This window comes from Myxine glutinosa, chromosome 7 (genome assembly GCF_964187855.1).
Source record: "Myxine glutinosa chromosome 7, kmMyxGlut1.1, whole genome shotgun sequence".
Classification (NCBI taxonomy): domain Eukaryota; kingdom Metazoa; phylum Chordata; class Myxini; order Myxiniformes; family Myxinidae; genus Myxine; species Myxine glutinosa.
The window spans coordinates 175,513,567-175,535,670 of record NC_136267.1 but is presented as its reverse complement, the minus strand read 5'-3'; the positions used below and the strand labels follow the sequence as shown (position 1 = coordinate 175,535,670).

Sequence of the window (22,104 nt, the reverse complement as noted above, 5' to 3'; positions counted from 1 at the left end):
TTCGCGGCAAGCAGCGCGGGGCCCCCACCCGCGGCGTGCTTGTCTGACGTGCCGGCGGGAATGACACTCACCTGTGCTCCCGTGTCGCACAGGTAACGGCGCCCGGAGAAGGTGTCCGTTATGAACAGCAGGCTGCTCGAACGGCCGGCGCTCATCGCCACAATTGAGCGCCGGCCCGGGCGTTTCCCGACCCGTTGAAGGAGCACGGCGGATGACACCGCCGAGCTTCGTGGCCGAACTTGGCGTGGAACCAGCACCAGGTGGTGGAGCTGGAGGAGCGCGGCTGGCTCTGCCAGGCCGGTGGAGTCGACGGGTTTCCCCGCGGTGGCGGTTTTCGCCGCGGCGGTGGGCGGGGCGTGGCGGCGTTCACGAAGTGCGTATCAGCATGCTGCTGAACTTCAGCGTGCTGTAGAAGATGATGCTGTGGAACATCAGCGTCGAAGGCCGTGACGGCCACGCCAACGCTCGCCCGCGTGTCCAAAGCGGCGAAGTACTTGTCCGCCTCGGCCGCCAATGCTCGGGGTTCCGTTAGCCCGGTCCCGGCCAACGCGAGGCGAACCTGCGCTGGAAGTTGGCGACGGAAAAGCGCCCGGAATAGCGAACCGGGGGCTTCGTCGCCCAACAGTGACAGCATATGGTCCATTCGGACCGACGGGCGCGTCTCACCGAGCTCGGGGAGATCCAGGAGGCGGTCGGCCCGTGCGTCGTCCGTGAGGCTGAACGTGGCTAGGAGTAGCCGCTTGAGTGCCTCGTACTTGTGGCCGTCCGGTGGGTGGCGAAGGACGGACACAACTCGAGCGGCCGTGCCGGGCCCGAGGGAGGCGACGACGTGGCAGTAGCGCGTGTCATCGCCGGTGAGGTGCCGAAGCTGAAATTGGGCTTCGGCCTGGACGAACCAGACTTCGGCCTGAGCCTCCCAAAATTCCGGAAGTTTGACGAAGGCGGCCATGGCGATGGCGTCGCGTGTGGAAGGATCGCTCCGGCAGATCCAACGTCGAGGGTCACCAGTAAAGCGCGGCGTTACGCGCGCTGCTTGTGAGCAAGGAGGAAGCGGACAAGCGGTAACATATAAACGTCTTTATTGTAAGACTACACTGTAACACTGAACTCCTCCGGGCTGGTCGCCCGGTGTATATCATGAGGCCACGCCTACCCCTCGGGCGTGGCCACCGCCCACTTGGTGCGTGGAATGATGTCACCACGCCAGTGGGCTTTTGTGTCCGCCACAGTAACATACTGCCCTACCAAACAGTATTTCTGATTATACACCGCGTTTTAAAGCATACGGAAATCTATGCATATCCACCCATAACATTGGTATTCCGGTCACGACGACGGATTTTATCTCCGAGTAATTGAGAAAAAGCGACAGAAAAACATGATAAGGGACATAAGAAGGCAGGCTGGATGGGGGTTGAAGATGAGGAGGGCAAGATGTAAATTGTTGTGGGAATGGGAGGGATGAAGGGCAAAGAGGAGGCAGTGTCAAAATCCAATGGTTATTATTATATACACAAACACACACAAATATATACACACAAACAAACACATACAAACACATACAAACACACACACACAAACACACACACATGGACACACACAAACACACACACACATGCACACACACACAAACATATACACACACACACAGACACACAGACACACAGACACACACACACACACACACAAACACAAACACACACGCATACACACACACACACACACAGACACACACACACACACAAACGCACACACACACACACACACACACACACACACACACACACACACACACACACACACATACATACACACACACACAAACACACACACATACACACTTTGTCTGATGTTGCATTATTGCATTTGTTGCATTTGTCCTTTGTCCATTAGATGGCTCCTTTTGTAAATTTTACCAAGTTTATGTTCTTACAAACATGTATTCAACATGCACACAATTGTGACCCTGCTCAGGCAGTCCAGACAATTTTAGTGTGATTATATGTGGAATGTTTGCTCCAAGCATTTCCTTTTGCCAAACATGTACTTCAGCAGATAACATATTTCAACAATTTATTGTATTTGTTCAAACAAGTTTCCATAAAGTAAACAAACCTGCAATTATTGGGCAATTAAGTTGGCCTTTTCACATCAATGTCATCCGAGTGAGCTTCGTACTCGCAATTTATTTCCCTTGGTTTCGTTGCCATCCTCACTTTTGCTGTTGGGAAACTTTTCTCCTGGGTTCGTCTGTGATTAAGGAGCATTAATTATCCCAATTAACTTCAGGCAGACATCCCCAGCTTATTTAATGGCCTTAACAAGGAAATGTGTTTTGGCAAATGATCGACGCCAGTTGGCAAAATACGCGAATGATGGTTTCGAGTATTAAACCAGCGCTTTTATTGTTCAAATGAATCTATAATCGTTGGAATTATCTATGATTATCCGCAATTAAGGACAATGTAAATGGAACCGGTTACATTTGGTGCATTTATTAGACAAGTTTTCTGATTCATTGTTGAAATTTGAAATTCATCCAGGTGGTGTGTCCCTATAATTGTGGTCTTGGTGGGTTTGGGTTCCTCAATATCCTTTTTAGAATCTTCCTTCATGAAATTGAATAGTTGCTGTGTAGATGTAATGGGTGTGTTCCAGGGCTACCTGTCCACCATAATCGGCGAACATGTTCAAATAAAAACGTTGGTGAGTTCAATAACCCGGATGTATGATCATTCAGGAGATGACGAATGTGTTTCCTGTCATGCGTGGTGTTTTCAGGAATATAAGTTCCGCAGGGGAGGAAGCAAGGAGGAAGATGCGTGAATGTGACGGACTCGTTGAAGCTCTGTTGCAGATCACGCGCTCAACAATTGGATCTCAAGATGTCAGCAGCAAGGCATGGCGTCACGCACAGCACATCCATTTCTTTGTGGTTTTGCCATTTCCTTCTAATCCACAATTCATTTGGTTATGGGGCTAAAGAGGGTTGAGAAATTGAAGCAAATTTGGAGAAAAGTGGTGGGAAGGGGTTGGAGAACGGTGGTTAACTTAAAAGGAGTCATTGATCTGGGTGGAGTGTAAATGAGTTGTAGTTAATTGTTGTGTGGTACATCAAAAGCTTGGGCCTCGACCTTTCCATTTTGAAGGTTAACTTCCAAAACGTTGGTGGTGGGTGTGGCTGCATCATTTTCTAGGGGTGTGGCTTTGCCACTGATGGAATGCCCTCTATAACCAGTCACCTGGTACTCCTTTTGCTGACCTCGAAAGGATGACAGGTGTTAGTTCAACGACTTGACAGGAGCTCAAACCCAGGGCCCTAAGATCTCAAGTCAGCCACCTTAACCATCAAACTAACACCAGGCTTCTCCAAAATGTGTTTTGCAATAACATGGAAGGAAGAAGCCATTTTACCCACCTCGATGTGCTGCGTCCTCAACGTGGGACATCATTTAAGAGAGAGGGGGAGAATGGACAGCAGATAAAATATCCTTTTGATTTACAATCGATTTTGCAGTGAATAAATAGTTTATATAATCAATGCATAATTCCTACTGGGAATTGATGGTTCTTAGAGTAAATTTGTAGGCCTGGTGTTGGCTTAACGGTCATGGCGACTGCCTTAAGATCTTGCTGTCTTGAATTTGAGCCCTTGTGGTGCCGTTAAAGAACACCAGGTGGGTTGACTCAGCCTGTCATCCTTCCGAGGTCGGAAAAATGAGCATGAGCTGACTCATAATGGGAGGCACTGCTTCAGCAACACAGCCGCACTCCCGGCGGTGATGCAACCAGCAGCCACAAGGTGCATACGAAATAATAAATAATAATAGTAAATTTCTAGCCCCTATTATGGCAAATCCACAACCTTGTGTAAAATTTACTTGAACATCCTATTGATCCTATGGAGTGGGAATTTGGTAAAGGTGTCAATACACAATGGCCTCCTATTTTCAAATGATACGATGGAATTTTTCATATCAATGAAGTAATACAGATGGGACATCTGGTTTTAAGTTGCGCTCAGTACATCTTGCTCAGTACTTATTGCATTACTTAAAAATTTGTTTGTTTGTTTGAGTTTCATGAAGTATTTCTTGATTCAAATAATCCTCAAAACAAATCCGCTTGTGTGATCGAGACTCCATAGCATTTGGTTAAATCCAAGCCTGTCTCATTTGGTTATTCATACGAGGCACCTTGCTTCCTGGTTCCCCTCATGTTACACCAAGAAACAGGTTCCCCGGGCACATTTACATTTTTTTTTTTTTTTGTATAGAGTCGAGGCTCGTGAAACATGCTAACATTTATCAAACAAACAAATCAAACAAACAAGCAAACAAAGTATATAAAAAGGGGAGCAGTCGACAAGATGGGGAAAGAAGGGGAGGAAGCACACAAACACAACATTTGAGAGCAGGGACATCGGGATATGTTTTTGGAGGGAGAGGGCCTGGGGGGAGGCAGGATAGGTATAAAACGCAAGGACACCAAGGACTTCCAGGAAAGAAGTCAAAAGTCACCTCAAAAAAGTGGATTTGGGGTGAAATTATCGGGGGTAGAAAAGATCAAGGTTTTGGATTGGGGAAGATAGGAGATGGTGGTGAACAGCCGTTTTAAAGACCTGGAGGGAGGAGTGGGATTGAAGAGAGTGAGGGAGTTTGTTCCAGAGGCGGGAGAAAAGAGGAATGAAGGAGTGAAGGTGAGCAGAGAGTCTTGATTTTGGCAGTTTAACCATAAGAGGGTTGCAGTCAGATCTTGTGCGACCTGCAGGAATATTTGGGGGACAGAGCCCAGAGAGAGCTGGGGCAGCAAGGCCGGAGAGGAGTCGGTAGAAGACGGAAAGACCACCAACCTGCCTGCGGTGATTAAGTGAAAGGCCCTCGGAGATAGCGTCATCGCGGGAGATTCCAATGATTCTGCACGCTTTGGTTTCAACAGCGTGAAGACGAGCTAGGTGTGAGGGAGGAGCACCAGCCCAGAGGGGAGAGCAGTACTCCATTGAGCTGCGGATGAAAGCCTTGTATGTGGTGAGGAGCTCAGGTGTGCCAAGGAAGGACTTCGCACGACGGAGGATGCCCAGTCGGCGACTGGCTTTGGAGGCCAGCTTGGAAATGTGGTTTTCCCAGGAAACATCATGGCAGATAGTGAGACCCAAAAGCTTGAGTGACAGAACTTCTTGGAGAGGATTATTCAGAAAGTAGATGGGAGGGTTGTCCAGTCGGTCTTTTCGGAGAGACATCGTAAGAGTGTGAGATTTGTCAGGATTGAAAGACATGTTCCACTTGTTTGCCTAGCCTGTGATTTTGTCCAGGTCTGCAGAGAGTGAGGAGGCTGCAGACTACCGATCTGAGGGATGAGGAATGAAGCGGCAGAGAGTGGAGTCATCAGCAAAGAGATAGAGAGGATTTTCAAGAGAGACAGAGAGATCATTGATGAAGACCAGAAAAAGCACAGGGCCCAAAACACTGCCTTGGGGAACTCCAGCCTGAACAGGAAGAGGAGATGAGAGAAACCCATTCAGGGCCACACGTTGACTACGACTAGAGAGGAAGTCCACCAGCCATGCGTGGAGATTTCCATGGATACCAAAGGAGGAGAGTTTGGTGAGCAGAGCGGGGTGCCAGACCGTATCGAAGGCACGTGATATGTCGAGGGAGACAGCTCCTAATTTCCTGTTTGGCATTGAGGACCTCCATCCATTGTTGAGACAGCAGAAGCAGCATGTCCAGAGTAGAGTGACCTGGTCTGAAACCAAATTGATGATCAGAGATCAAGCCATTGGAGAAGAGGAAAGATTTCATATCCGAAGCAATGATGGATTCCATGACTTTGCTGATAATTGGGAGACGGCTGATTGGTCTGTAGTTGCTCGGATCTGTTTTTGCACCTTTTTTGTGCAAAGCGGTGATGTTGGCTGATTTCCAAGCAGATGGCAGTTGACCCTGAGCAAAAGAGAGGGTGAAGAGAACAGAGAGAGGGAGTGAAAGAGCGGAAGAACAGGATTTTAGGACCGGTGGGCTGATGCCTTCAGGTCCAGTTGCAGAATCAGAGTCGAGGGTTGACAGAAACTTTTCCACCTTGTCAGGAGGAAAAGACACGGAGTCCAGGAGCAGCTGGGTACGACTGGGTATGGTGGGTACAGAGAGGGATGGGTTAGGGACACAAGATTTAGAGGCAAACACAGAGTTGAGGCATTCAGCTTTTTCACGTGCGGAGTCAGCCGTGTAGCCGTTTGAGGTAAGGGAGGGGATGGAGCGGGAACAAACACCAGAAACAGATTTGACCAGACGCCACCAGGATTTGGAAGAGGGAGACAGATAAGAGAGTTCGGTCTTGAGAACGGAGAGATATTGTTTCCTGGCTCTCCTGAGGGTGGACACACACTTGATTTCAACCTGATCTCATGAAGCCTTATAGTTGCGACTCACATTTCTCTCTAAAAGCTGAGATCCTCGTTACCCTCGCCAGAGGAGAGGGTATTGCATTTGAGTCCGTTTGTTTGTCTTTTTGTCTGTCTGTCTGTTTGTCCGCAGAATAAATATGATTTTCTCTGCAACCGTTGGTCCGATTGACAGGAAATTTTCACCATAGGTGCAACTCCAGATGTAGAATTTTTATATGATATTTATGATGTCATAGGTCACATGGTTCGGCCGCCATCTTGGAAAAACCGAAAACATTTGCTCCTCCATCTCTGAAAGTGCTGCATAGAAAGAAAAATGAGACATGGCTCATTGTAAAGAACTCTCCATATATAAAAAAAAATAACCACCTTTAGAGGCCATTTTTCCCCGCAAAGCGGGGGTTGGCCTTTTTCGGGAACCGTGGTTGTTGTTTTTTTTTGGTCCCCTTTTTGAAGCAATGTTTTACGGCCGGATGCCCTTCCTGATGCCAACCCTTTTTGCCGCCTTTTAACGACAAACAGGGAATTACCAGTGAACTGGTACTCTTGTACATTCTCCATGGGGAATAAAATATGTTAATGATGATGTCATAGGTGCGTCCATTATGACGTCATAATTCGACAAGTACAAAACTTCATCCGATCAAGATGAAATTTCTTGAGCATAATCTAGGAATAAATTAGTGGGGGAAAAAAAAATGATGACGTAATCGGTCACGTGGTTCGGCCGTCATATTTGTTTTAACACAAAAGCCTTAAAATCCACTGAAAATACATCCTGGCGAGGGTTTGCAATCTCTGATTGCCCTTTCTTGTTTTAGAATGCATTAGAAGCTGATTGATTTATGATACAGTTTTAAGGTATTTAATGTTTCTACCAAAAGTAGAGAGGGTGAAAATGCAACAAAAATGCAAATTTATTATGTCGACCTCATAACAAAGTCGTTTTTCAAGCAATTAATCGACATCGACACACAAATCTTTGAGATTGTTGGTAGCACCAAGCCCTCTCCCTCCCACAGATCTTCCGTTGCCCCTGTTCTCTGCTGTTGTACTTGTGTGCTTCCCTCTCTCTCCCCATCTTGTCTCCTGCTCCCTTTCTTTAATGTTTTGTGTGTCCGTTCGTTGTTGTTTTTTGTGATTGATGTTAGATCTTACACGAGCCTCGATCTTGTATACAAAAAACAAAAGCACCATTTTATGATTTCCTTAAGCCCCAGTCACAACGGGCCTGCGACCAGGTTACGACCTAGCTGCGACCGAAAATTTTGTGAATCGCGGGCAAATCGTAGAAAGAGCGCGCGACTGGTCGCAGCGGTAGTGGGTGATCGCCAGAGCAAAATCAGTCGCAGCAAGGTCGATGGTCATGTTCAAAACTTCTGACCTGCGATTCCAAATCTTAAGAGGTCGCAGACAGGTCTTACATGGTCGTACCACCAGTCGCGCATGGATGCACCACCAGTCGTGCATTATCGCGGGTCAAGTAGTCGCACGATTGGTCGTGCTACTGGTCCTGCCACCTGACGATTGGTGGTGACACCTGTCGTTCAACTTCACGATCGGTAGTGCGAGCGTTTGCAGGTCGCCACGATTGATTGTCCGAGCGGTCGCAAGTCGCCACGATTGACCGTACGATTGGTCGCTGATCGCCGCCACTATTCGCAGCTACGTTTGACCTTGCGATCGATCTTCTCCAATCGTTGGTGATCGCACAACCACGCGTACCACCAATCGTACGATGACCCCTCAGACCAATCGCTGTTTGCGATCGCAAATGGAGAGCGTAGAAAACATTGACGATTGGTCGTACCTTGGCCAGATTGCCATCAATCGCATGATCCAGAAATCGTACGATCCAGTGTGACTGAGGCCTTACATTTATTACAGACGAAGAAGGAATTATTCTGCGCTACTATGAATTTATTTTTGATATACTTTATGGATTAATTCTTTATGTCCTGAAAATTTCATTAACCTTGCTAAAAATTTACTACATCGCAGATTTATGGTAAATCTATAGTACTTTTCTGTAGTATATTTAGCGTGTACTTTTTTGAAGTAGACCAGAGGAAAGGGGAAGATGAGGAAATTGAATATGCAGAGGCAAAGTGGGTGAGAGGGGGCATCGTAATTCTCTCCATTTTTGCATCAGCCGTAAAGAGATGGCACCTTGTCTATGTTATGAATTTTGACATAGGCCTAATCGACACCATAAAATGAGTCCATCCTTTTTTATACATTGACATCTGGATTGAATTGTGTTGATCTGGGATTGATGTGGATCACGTTGAGTTCAATGGGGATGTCGGAGTATCTGATATGTCTGATAAGAAGCCCGAACACTAAATATGAAGCTGCAGTAAGAACAGAGTATGGAGAGACAGAATGGTTTGGAATTGGAAAAAGAGTCAAACAGGAATTCATTCTCTCCCCTTAGTTGTTCAATCTGTATCGTGAGTACATCACGAGGAAATCAAACTTGGATGATACAGAGTCTGGAGTCAGGATTGGAGGAAGATGTAGGCCTATCAACAATCTAAGGTATGCTGATGATACCACTCTGTTGGGAATAGGACTTGAGGAAACTGCTGCAGACAGTGAAGAAGGGAAGTGAAAAAGCTTGTCTTTATTTAAACCTAAAAAAAGACTAAAATCTTGTCAAATGAGAAGATCGATGTGTTCGGATTGGGAGACGATCGTGTGGAAATATTGGAAAGTTTCATCTTCCTGGGTTCGAATATTAATGTGAATGGAGAATGTGGAGGAGAATTGTATCGACCGCTCACGTTGGGGATAAGAGCAATGTCAGCATTGACAAAGATCTGGAAAGATAAAGCTGTGACGATAGAAACCAAGAGGAGGCTGGGGACTGTTCTGGTATTTCCAGTTATAATGTATGGATGTGAGTCATGGACAGTGGAGAAGAAAGAAAGGAAGAAGGTTCACAGTATTGAAATGTGGTGTTGGAGACAAATGTTAAAAATTCAATGGACTGCAAGAAGAACAAACAAATTGGTGCTTGAATAATTTAGACCACCATGATAAAACAGAAACTTTCATACTTTGGAAACATTTCAAACCAAATTAACCATGCTGGGTATTGTCGGGTAAAGAAGAAGAGGCGGCGGACCATTTATGTGCTGGATGAATTTAGGTAAAGGATGCAACCAAGCTGCCTCTGCCAGAACTTCGGGAAGTAGTACAGGATAGGAATGTTTGGAGAAATCTTATCATGAATGTCACCAGAAGTCGGACATGACGTGACAGAACTAGATAACTAGACATCTGGATTGATGTGAGTTTGTAGACAAATACTCATGATTAGAGATGGAACAACGAATTTGATATTTCCTTCAAGAATGACAATGCTCCGTAATGCAATGATTTGACCACACTGAACCTGGTCAATCGACAGCTTGACCTTATCCTCCCAAGATAACCTTTCCTAAGTGGCAATGATGGAGCATGACTTTGTCAGAGTTCATTCATATAACCCACAGGTCGTTTTTATTCCATATTGTCTCCATATTCATTTTCCAGAAGATTGTCATGGGGCCTGCAACGCTAAACCCCGCTCGAGCAGGGAAAATGGCCTTAAAATGCCTGTTGTTGTTGTTGTTGTTGTTGTTGTATTGTCTCCAGCTTCATTTATATGTACATACTGACTCAGGTAGCTCAACGTTTCAAGAATAGCTGCAACACGTACGATCATGAGGAGTTCAAATGACTATCATTGTGTTGGACATTCGACTCCCCACCCCGGCCCCCCATTCCCCCTTCCCCCAATTGCACACACAACTTCAATCCCCACCGTGAATGTCACAGAAGCTTTGACTATCCTGAAAATTTTATATTACTTCAATATGTAGAATTATAAGTGGGTCACAACTCACAATAATGAGGTAGACAAAATAATGACTATGTAATATGGTATTGTAAAAAGTTTTAAAGTCCGGGTGATTAAATGAGAGTGTGTGGTACAAGACGAAAGACATTCCAAAGATCGCTCCAGAACTTTTTCCAGTCGAAGTTGGGAACTATGTATTGCAGTCCCTCCAAATGTTTGACCGTAATTGAGTGGTGCTACAAAATTCCAAGCCATTAGTTTGAATCTTCTGTAATGTCGTATGTGAGCCACCTGTGCTCGATTAACAGCCGAAGCTTTGTCGCTATTTCATCCCATGATTTTTTTTAATTTTTTTTTTTGTATACAGAATCGAGGCTCGTGAAAGAGCTAATATTTTATTTCACAAACAAATCAAACAGACAAACAAAATATATAAAAAGAGGGAGCGGAAGACAAGATGGGGAGAGAAGGGGAAGCACACAAACACAACATTTGAGAGCAGGGAGATGTGTGGGAGGGAGAGGGCTTGGGGGAGGAGGCATGGGAAGGGGGGGGGGGGGTGGGAGAAGTATAAAACACAAGGACACCAAGGACTTCCAGGACAGAAGTTGGTATTTCAAAAAAGTGGATTTGGGGTTAAATTAGTGGGGGTAGAAAAGATCAAGGTTTTGGATGGGGGAAGATAAGAGATGGTGGTGAACAGCTGTTTTAAAGACCTGGAGGGTGGAGTGGGATTGAAGAGAGTGAGGGAATTTGTTCCAGAGGCGGGAGAAAAGAGGAATGAAGGAGTGAAGGTGAGCAGAGAGTCTTGATTTTGGCAGTTTAACCATAAGAGGGTTGCAGGCAGATCTTGTGCGACCTGTAGGAATATTTGGGGGACAGAGCCCAGAGAGAGCTGGGAGGGGAAGGCCAGAGAGGAGTCGGTAGAAGACGGAAAGACCACCAACCTGCCTGCGGTGAGTGAGTGAAAGTCCCTTGGAGTTAGCTTCATCGCGGGAGATTCCAATGATTCTGAACGCTTTGGTTTCAACAGCGTGAAGAGGAGCTAGGTGTGAGGCAGGAGCACCAGCCCAGAGGGGAGAGCAGTATTCCATTGAGCTGCGGATGAAAGCCTTGTATGTGGTGAGGAGCTCAGGTGTGTCAAGGAAGGACTTCACACGACGGAGGATGCCCAGTCGGCGACTGGCTTTGGAGGCCAAATTTAAAATGTGCTTTTCCCAGGAAAGATCATGGCAGATAGTGAGACCCAAAAGCTTGAGTGACAGAACTTCTTGGAGAGGATTATTCAGAAAGTGGATCGGAGGGTTGTCCAGTCGGTCTTTTCGGAGAGACATCGTAAGAGTGTGAGATTTGTCAGGATTGAAAGACATGTTCCACTTGTTTGCCCAGTCTGTGATTTTGTCCAGGTCTGCAGAGAGTGAGGAGGCTGCAGACTGCCGATCTGAGGGATGAGGAATGGAGCGACAGAGAGTAGACTCATCAGCAAAGAGATAGAGAGGATTTTCAAGAGAGTCAGAGAGATCATTGATGAAGACCAGAAAAAGCACAGAGCACAGCACAGAACACTGCCTTGGGGAACTCCAGCCTGAACAGGAAGAGGAGATGAGAGAAACCCATTCAGGGCCACACGTTGACTACGACTAGAGAGGAAGTCCGCCAGCCATGCGTGGAGATTTCCATGGATACCAAAGGAGGAGAGTTTGGTGAGCAGAGCGGGGTGCCAGACCGTATCAAAGGCACGTGATATGTCAAGGGAGACAGCTCTAATTTCCTGTTTGGCATTGAGGACCTCCATCCATTGTTGAGAAAGCAGAAGCAGCATGTCCAGAGTAGAGTGACCAGGTCTGAAACCAAATTGATGATCAGAGATCAAGCCATTGGAGAAGAGGAAAGATTTCATATCTGAAGCAATGATGGATTCCATGACTTTGCTGATAATTGGGAGAAGGCTGATTGGTCTGTAGTTGCAAGGATCTGTTTTTGCACCTTTTTTGTGCAAAGCGGTGATGTTGGCTGATTTCCAAGCAGATGGCAGATGACCTTGAGCAAAAGAGAGGGTGAAGAGAACAGAGAGAGGGCGTGAAAGAGCGGAAGAACAGGATTTTAGGACCGGTGGGCTGATGCCTTCAGGTCCAGTTGCAGAATCAGAGTCGAGGGTTGACAGAAACTTTTCCACCTTGTCAGGAGGAAAGGACACAGAGTCCAGGAGCAGCTGCATTCGGATTGCATTCGATAGGCCATGATTTCTCTGTTTTGGGACAGCGCCGAGCTCTGTGTCTCTACTACGAAGAAATAACATTAATGGAGATCTCCTTGTGCTGTCTAAGTCTGCAACATCATCATTTATGTATTTCCTGCATGTAGTGGTACACAGGACAAACCTGGTGTTGGGCTAGCGGCTAGGGTGCCAGCTTAGGATCCTAGGATCCTGGGTTCGAATCCTGGTCGATCGCTGAATTAACACCAGGGGGGTTGACTCAGCCTGTCATACCTTCCGAGGTCGGCAAATTGAGTACCAGTTCACTGGTAATTCCCTGCTTGTCATAAAAGGCGACAAAAAGGGTTGGCGGCAGGAAGGGCATCCGGCTGTAAAACATTGCTTCAAAAAGGGGACCAAAAAAACAACAACGATCACGGTCCCCGAAAAAGGCCAACCCCCGCTTGCGGGGAAAAATGGCCTCTGAAGGTGTTTTTTTTAATTTTTTTTAGTGGTACACAGGGCCAAATCTCAAGTCAAGCCCCCCTTCCCATGCCTCCTCCCCCCAAGCCCTCTCCCTACCACAGATCTCCCGATGTCTCTGTTCTCTACTATTGTGCTTGTGTGCTTCCCTTTCTCTCCCCATCTTGTCTCCCACTCCCTTTATCTTATGTTTTATGTGTCAGTTTGTCTTTTTGTGATTAATGTTAGCTCTTACATGAGCCTCGATCTTGTATACAAAAAAAAAAAACTCACCGTGTTTCGGGTTGAAATTGTTTGCTTGAGGTTTTATGCATGTTTCACGTTCGAGCAGGGTGTGTTTGTGTGAGCAGTATTTGGCAGGTGTGCACGGCAGGGTGTGTTTGTTTGTCTGAGCTTTTGTACACCCTCCGATATCCTTTTCTCCTGTCAGCTTCAACACCTCTCCTCATACTATGGTGCATCCACGTGTTCTTGTCCAGATACAATAATTCCCCATCACCTGACTTTGTTAACCCAGAGTCATCCATTATTCTGCTCATCCCAGAACCTCAACACCAGTAAAGATTGCATCATTCACTTAGTGGTAATTTTTTTGACATTCAGAAAATGGCACTTTGAAGGTTGTTATAGAACATGATGAACATGAAATTTTATCGACTAAATGTATGGCCAAAGAAGTGACAAAGGAGACCATTTTGTATCCTTCGTGCACCAAACAAGTCTGAGCCTTTACCCCTACAATGTGGTAACACCCTTCAATTTTATTGTGCATCGTTGTTTTTAATGCTTATATTTGGAGCTGTGATGCAATCTAATATATAAAACATCGCGTTGTCTGTATGTAAGTTTGTCTGTTTGTCCGGTAACTACTCCGAGACCCTTGGGCTGATCGACACCAACTTTTCAGGTTGTACTCAGGAGGTCCTTATTTAGGTTTTCGGCAAAATGTTTTGCAAAGAACTTTTTCAAAGAAAATCGAAAAATTTGGATTTTTTTCGAATTTCTCATCGATCTTTTTATTTGGATTATTGTGCCGCAGCACATTGCCCACCGAGAGTGGGCCGAGAAGGGTTCTCCTGTCCGGAGTGCCGCCCGTAAGGCACCCACTATTCTTCTATAACCTTTACATAAATATCTACACCTGGTTTATTTTTTTTGTTCTTTTTACTTTTTCTTTAGCTCTAATATCAAAGCCTGGTGTTGGCTTAGCGGTTAGGGTGCCAGCTTGGGATACTAGGATCCTGGGTTCGAACACTGGTTGATCGCTGAATTAACACCAGGGGGGTTGACTCAGCCTGTCATCCTTTCGAGGTCGGCAAATTGAGTACCAGCTCACAGGTAATTCCCTGTGTGTCGCAAGAGGCAACTAACAGGGTTGGTGGCAGGAAGGGCATCCGGCCGTAAAACATTGCTTCAAAAAGGGGACCACGGTGCCCGAAAAAGGCAAACCCCTGCTTTGCGGGGAAAAATGGTCTCTAAAGGTGGTTCTTTAGCTCTAATATTACCGCAAAATGATTCATCAGGTCTACAGTTTAGCATTTTCAACAAAGAGGACAGATTGAAGTCAGGTCCAAGATTTTCTCTCAATATTAATTTAGTTGTAATCTTGGACAAATATCAGACGCACATCAGCTACAGTCAGCATGATCGAATTGCTGAAGTTCATATTGTTTGAAGCACCAAACGAAACGAATATAACGAATTCTGTGCTTGGATTTTATCAAGTTATGATTTTACCTCCAAAATTATATCCAGGACTGAATATTTTGCACCCAGTTGATGGAGGAGAACAGATCCGACAATAAATGTAATCATTTCCCCTTATTTCCTCCCCCATAAAGCCAGTCTATTTCACAAATATGGTGGCCTGATGTGTGGATCCTGTTTTTGAATTACCTACGGATCTTTGTAGTGAAGCAGAATATGTCATGTGGTAATTTGCAGTCAGGCCTCATAATTGCTTGTGACCTCAGTGTCTCGTTAGATTAGCGATGCCAGAAGCAAATAGACATTGGCTTAAGATGTAGTAATGATGTTAGGCATACAATGTACTTCTTCCAGAGTCACTTGACATCAAAATGATTAACTTGTCTGAAAACCTGTCTATAGCAGTTATCCCTTACGCCGAGCAAAACTGGCCAAAGGATTCACGTGACTTGGTTTATTGAAGGCTTCTCTGTGCACAGCATTTTGCACTTGCAATAGGTATAAATAACCTTGGGGAGAAATTGAATTGTGTTACTTCCTTCTGTGAAGCCTCCTGGAATTCCAGGCCACAATTTATAGACTGTTTTGTTGCTTTCATAACTGTGATTGTCGATCTATAACACGTGGTTTAACATCTTGTCACGTTTCAAGCTCCAAATGTGGACTGCATATTGGAAGAAAAATATGACTGAAAGTTACTCTCAAAAGATTATCGCATTCTCTCTCTCTCTCTCTCTCTCTCTCTCTCTCTCTCTCTCTCTTTCTCTCTTTCTCTCTTTCTCTCTTTCTCTCTTTCTCTCTCTCTCTCTCTCTCTCTCTCTCTCTCCCCCCTCTCTCTCTCTCTCTCTCCCTCTCTCTCTCCCTCTCCCCCTCTCCCCCTCTCTCTTACTCTCTCTCTCTCTCTCTCCTCCTCTCCCCCTCTCCCGCTCTCCCCCTCTCTCCCTCTCTCTCTCTCTCTCTCTCTCTCTCTCTCTCTCTCCCTCTCCCTCTCTGAAGTATCGTACTCTTTGCAGAGTGTCGGTGTCACCAAAGTAGCTTTTTGAGCAAGAGTTATACTGTGTGATTTGCCATTGCCTTCCCAGCAGTAGTTTGGACAGGAATTTTGATTTTTTTTCATGGTGCCAGCAATTGCTCGCCTACTGTTCAACAGGGACATCGTGGGGATCTTTAACGTCCACCAACTAATACCGGTAGACGGGCCTCCCAGTTTAACGTCCATTGGAGGGACATTGATGATTCACCCAGTCTGAGAAACACCAGGAGCCACCTGTGTGGCAGCCTGGTTGGTATGGTGCTTAGGAGGTCCTCTCCTCCCCCCTCTCCCTCCTCTTCCTCCCCTCTATCTCCCTCCTCGCCTCCCCCCCCCCCCTCTCTTCATATTCCCATCAGGAACACCTGGAGACGGACAGACGGACAGACAGACAGACAGACACTGACTTTTATTATTTTAGATAAAGATTTAATCTATAAGCTTTTATTGTTTTAGATAGAGATTTTATCCATAAGCTTTTATTATGTATTACCGTATAGATATCTGTCTCCTCTATAACTCCAAAACCATGAAACCAGTGGCCCCAAATGTTGCATGCATACACCCGGACCTCCAACAGATTGCAATGATGAAAACTGGGTATTTGGGTGTGTTATAACACCTTTTTTGAAGATGAATAACGAGGTGCTCATAAGAAAAGAAAAAAAACCAAAAAGCCTTACCAATATGGCGGCCCGCCATCTTGGTCAGCCCACTGCCACTCGCTGGGTTCTTAAGCCGCCATTTTGTTTCTGCCTATTCAAACGTGCCTTGCCTTGGAAACACAATCGATTATATCATTACATAATTGAAGCATATCATCAAAATCTGGATTCAGATATGAGGATTGGATGCTGTAGATTAAATAAATGTCCAAATCTGGAGTGAAATCTGACAAAATTTACCATTTCTAGCGATTTTTATAACTAAGTGTATATATTCAATTATTAAAGTGAGGCTGTCATTCTCCTTCTGCGGTTAGTTTTTTTTATTTAACATAATAAGATTTTTAAACTTAATTCATACTTCCATGGGAAAAGGTGTCACTCAACTGTATCTGCGATCTGTTTTTAAAATTCCTCGGCCATTTCAACCAGAGGCAATCAGCTTGCTATCGCTTCCCATGCCAGCCGTTCCTTATCACCCAATTTGTGGGAGTTCCTGCTGGAGTGCTTAAGCCTCTTGGTGAGGGCTCTACAACTGAAGTCAGAAATACTTGTGCACTTAATTCATTAGTCACAAGGCCGGGGAAGTTTGGGTGTGCTATAACACCCTTTTTGAATATGATTAACGAGTTGAACCACCACTTGGTGAAAGCTATTCAGGCTGCTTTTGCAAGCCATGGCGTTACAGTAGACAGAGCTCCCTTTTTGTTTTTACGTACCCATTGTTTTATTGACTAGCATTTTTGTGCGATATACTAGTCCTCCACCTCCCTTCCCCCTTCGCCTCCGCTCCCCTTCTCCCGTCCCTTTCCCTCCCTCTCTTCTCCTCCTTCCCCCTTCCCTCCCTCCCCCTTCTTTCCCTCCCTCCACCCTTTCTTCCCTCTCTCTCTTTCCCCTCCCCTTTCCTTCCTCTCCCCCTCCATCCTCTCCTCCCTCCTCTCTTCCCCCCTCTCCCTCTCTCCTCTTCTCCTCCCCCCCCCCCCTCTCTCTCCCTCCTTGCCTTCCCCTCCTCTCTTCATATTCCCGTCAGGAAGTGACTCATTGTTACCGGGCAACGCCGGGTACTTCTGCTCATTATTGATATATGCGATCACGTACTTGGAGTGGAGCCCAGAACACTTGCAGCAAAAGTCATCACATTTCAGAAGCCAAACATCATAAATTCAACCGACACAATAATACCCCAAAAAGTATGATTTGTGATTAAACATTCCTAATGATTTAACAATGGCTTTTACAATTAATCCAAGGTACAAATACAGAGGTACAAAAAGGTACAAAAATACAAATCTTTAAAATTGTCTTCAGGCGAATTTTGAAGAAACAATAGCAAAAAACAAACTATTTCAGTAAAAGAAAACCTCACAATTATTTGGTTAAAATTTGTCTGGAAGAGTTGATTTTAATGGGAATCTTTCATGTATCACAATGTCAATAATACACACCCATATATGGCCATTATTAATATGATTTCTTTACCTCTTGAAAAGCAGAGGCCATCGTGTGCTGTTACCAAGACCGATTTATATAATTACGCTCTGACATATTAAGGGTCTCAAGGGAGCACTCCGTCAGTGGCATGACCATATCCCCAGATATCTCGGCCATGGCCGCAAGATGGTGAAGATGATTATGGTTATGATGATTACAAGTCAGGAGACGACGATGGTTCACGAGCGAGCGGTATTCAATGACAAAGGACGGACTATAACCGAAACAGGCCCGGACAGGCCAAGCCCGGAAATGTCAAAACGAAGGTTACTGACCTTGAAATGAGATAGAAAAGAATGTATAATCAGTTATGAGGTTAGTTAGCTACACAATACCGAAAATTCGGTGAAAAGTAAATGAAAAAAAATAAATAAATAAATAAATACATTAATTAATAAATAAATGAAAAATCGAGCTCCGTGGGGCTGGACACATGACATTGGCCTAACCAAATACCGAAACCCCTGCCAGATTCCACCAAACCCCTCGGAGAAGATGTAGCTTGAATTCGATTACCCCATAAAAAGACATCTTTTTGGGGCGTGGCTCCGCCCACAATGGGCGCAATACGCCCACTCTCGGCAGGACACAACTATCACGTGCCTTCGATACGGTCTGGCACCCAGCTCTGCTCACCAAACTCTCCTCCTATGGTATCCATGGAAATCTCCATGCATGGCTTGCGGACTTCCTCTCTGGTCGTAGTCAACGTGTGGCCCTGAATGGATTTCTCTCATCTCCCCTTCCCGTTCAGGCTGGAGTTCCCCAAGGCAGTGTGCTGGGCCCTGTGCTTTTTCTGGTCTTTATCAATGATCTCTCCGACTCTCTGGAAAATCCTCTGTATCTCTTTGCTGATGACTCCACTCTCTGCCGCTCCATTCCTCTTCCCTCAGATCGGCAGTCTGCAGCCTCCTCACTCTCTGAAGACCTGGACAAAATCACAGACTGGTCAAACATGTGGAACATGTCTTTCAATCCTGACAAATCTCACACTCTTACTATGTCTCTCCGAAAAGATCGACTGGACAACCCTCCCATCTACTTTCTCAACAATCCTCTCCAAGAAGTTCTGTCGCTCAAGCTTTTGGGTCTCACCATCTGCCATGATCTTTCTTGGGAAAACCACATTTCCAAGCTGGCCTCCAAAGCCAGTCGCCGACTGGGCATCCTCCGTCGTGCGAAGTCCTTCCTAGGCACACCTGAGCTCCTCACCACATACAAGGCTTTAATCCGCAGCTCAATGGAATACTGTTCTCCCCTATGGGCTGGTGCTCCTGCCTCACACCTGGCTCGGCTTCACGCTGTTGAATCCAAAGCTTTCAGAATCATTGGAATCTCCCGTGATGAAGCTATCTCTGAGGGCCTTTCACTCACTCACCGCAGGCAGGTAGGTGGTCTTTCTGTCTTCTACCGACTCCTCTCCGGCCTTGCTCCCCCAGCTCTCTCTGTGCTCTGTTCCCCAAATATTCCTACAGGTCGCACAAGATCTGCCAGCCACCCTCTGATGGTTGAACTGCCGAAATCTCGGCTCTCTGCTCACCTTCACTCTTTCATTCCTCTTTTCTCCCGCCTCTGGAACAAACTCCCACACTCACTTCAATCACACTCCTCCCTCCAGGTCTTCAAAACAGCTGTTCACCACCATCTCTTATCTTCCCCCATCCAAAACCTTGATCTTTTCTACCCCCACTAATTCACCCCAGATCCACCTTGTTTGAAATTCCAACTTCTTTCCTGGAAGTCTTGGCAGTGTCCATATGTTTTATACCTCTCCCACCCCCCCCCCCCCTTCCCATGCCTTCCCCCCAAAGCCCTCTCCCTCCCACAGTTCTCTCGATGTCTCCATGTCTCTCGGTCCCTGCTCTCAAATGTTGTGTTTGTGTCCTTCCCCCTCTCTCCCCATCTTGTCTACCGCTCCCGATGTTATTTGTTTTGTGTGTCTGTTTGTCTTTCTGTGTGATTAATGTTCGCTCTTTCACGAGCCTCGATCTTGTATACAAAAAAAAAAAAGAAAAAAAAAAAAAAAAGAAAAAAAGATCATGATATCAACCTCCCACCCACGTTTCATCAAGATCGGATGATATGATCGGGTAGTTATGCTGCGGACAGACAGACAGGCAGACACACACACAGACAGACACACAGACAGACAGACAGACACACAGACAGACATACACAGACAGACAGACACACACACACAGACAGACAGACACACACAGACAGACAGACACAGAGACAGACACACAGACACACAGACAGACAGACACACACAGACAGACACACACACATGACGAATATAGTGGTCACTTGATAACTCGTGAACCAATAATGATGATGTTGATGATATCCCCAGAAGTGATGCAAAGCTGCAGTGAAATGATGTGTGTGCACCACCACATGAATGGATGAATGCATGGCTATGACCTGAATGTTTGTTTACTGGAAACTTTCAACAGAAGTGCTTTTACGCATGATCAAAGTGATTCTGATACATAAATCAAAGTGCATTTGAGCAATTAGTATCAATGATGGCAGGGAAAGTGTCCCATATGAGACTCGAGGACATTTTCACAAGGTCTCATACGTAACGATTTATTAATTATTCATGAAATGGGAAAAGAGAATCTGTTTCCTTCATTTTCTTTATTTTTTCTTTCAATGACAACAGATCAAAAAACATACAAAATAAATGCAAAAATGTACTTTGGAGCTTGTTTGATCAAACACCGTGATGGAAGTTTTGTTGTTTTTGCCTGTGAATAATGTAATCAATTTAAGTCTGTGTTTTAGAATGATCATAAAACAAGAACCAACATTGATGAATTGCCTGTCTGGAGAATGTGGTTAAGCAAATACGCTACAAAGGTTGTTTTGCTTTTGGCAAAAATGTTCATTACTGGTGGTGAAAGAGGTTTGAAGGTTTCGGTAAAGTGAACATGGTCTCTAATTGAACTATCCACTGCAGCTCATGTTGCCGTTGTTTGTAAGTTTGATACCAAAATCAAGATGTTCCAATGTGTATTTTTATCGAAGGTTCATGGAGATGCTTCTTCAGATACCACACGTAGGGCAGGAACACCAATATAAATCATGGGACATGAACCAGAGATCCATCATGATAGCTATGTGCTTCGATGGTAACAACAAACAGGCCAACCCACACGTGTTGTTTACAACCGTGATCATTGAGGAATTAATTAACGGGTTTCGTAGTTAATCTGTCATCGTCCTCACGATATATTGACTGTTGTCAAATATATCTTCTCTATGTTGTGTTGGCTTACTACTTGCATGTTTGCTTGAAATCCCATTTGTCAATTCCAAAAAATCTTGATTTTGTAACATCTTGAGTAAAGAAAATAAAATAACGGTTAAGTTGCGAATATTTATAATCCTCCACGATCACCGATACCACTTTAAAAAAAAAATGTATGTGTATACTCGTATATATATTGTTACAGACGTGGCTTAGATGTTATTTACCGAGCGGTTTTGGTATGACCACGTCTGCACAAGTTACCCGATTGTACCCGAACGTCGACTAATCGCGCTACGCTAGATCAATGAAGGCAATAAAGGCAAAGGACACACGGCTGGGTTTCAAATGACACGACACCCAGGGTTCAGTTCTCAAGACCTCCGGAGGAGATTATATTCGTTCGGAAGGTCAGATTACAGGGACGAGAGGTACAACATAGAAAGACAAGCACTTAGACACAATCTTATATTATTCCCAACAGACGACAGATAAACGGGACAAAGCTGACTCACACGGGGTTTGATGGCTAGGAAAGCGGGTATCGATGGCTCAAGGTGCACTCTTGGCTCAAGGACAGGATCGACCCGGTCCGGTCCAGAGATGCGGGGAGGTCGCAGCGCTCGGATGGCGTCTTGTCTGCTCAAGCTGGGGGCGCATCTGACGTCACATCCGGCGCGGGGCCGCGTATATCCGGCGGGGAGTGACACGCCCTCGGCTCGTTAGCTCCGCCTCGTGGAATCGGCACGTTGCTTCTCATTGGGTGCGTGCGGGGGGGTTACCGGCTCCGCCCTTGACGAGGAGCTGACAAGGAGCCCCTTTGTGGTAACCCCGTGGAGCGCATGGTCTGGAGCGCGTTGTCTGGAGCGCATTGTCGATGGCGGCTAACCGAGCCGGTGGGAGGACGCACACTCCCCCCCGCGCAGCGCCGTGCCCCTCTGTTGTTGTAGACGGGGAAGAAGATGGGAGGAGGTATGGGAAAGGTCCTAAACTCACTACTGGTGCCATATAATCACATTCTGGTG

At 45.6% G+C, this 22,104-nt stretch overlaps 1 protein-coding gene across 4 annotated transcripts in view; it reads left to right on the top strand.

Annotated features, from left to right (window-relative positions):
- Positions 1-22,104, top strand: part of LOC137431851 (catenin delta-2-like) — a 580,901-nt gene that overhangs the window by 333,548 nt on the left and 225,249 nt on the right. For all 4 annotated transcript variants that reach the window (XM_068123611.2, XM_068123613.2, XM_078782572.1 and 1 more), the window contains one exon: positions 2,782-2,899. In XM_068123611.2, coding sequence (XP_067979712.2) covers positions 2,782-2,899 — 118 coding nt within the window. The remainder of the gene's footprint in view (positions 1-2,781; positions 2,900-22,104) is intronic.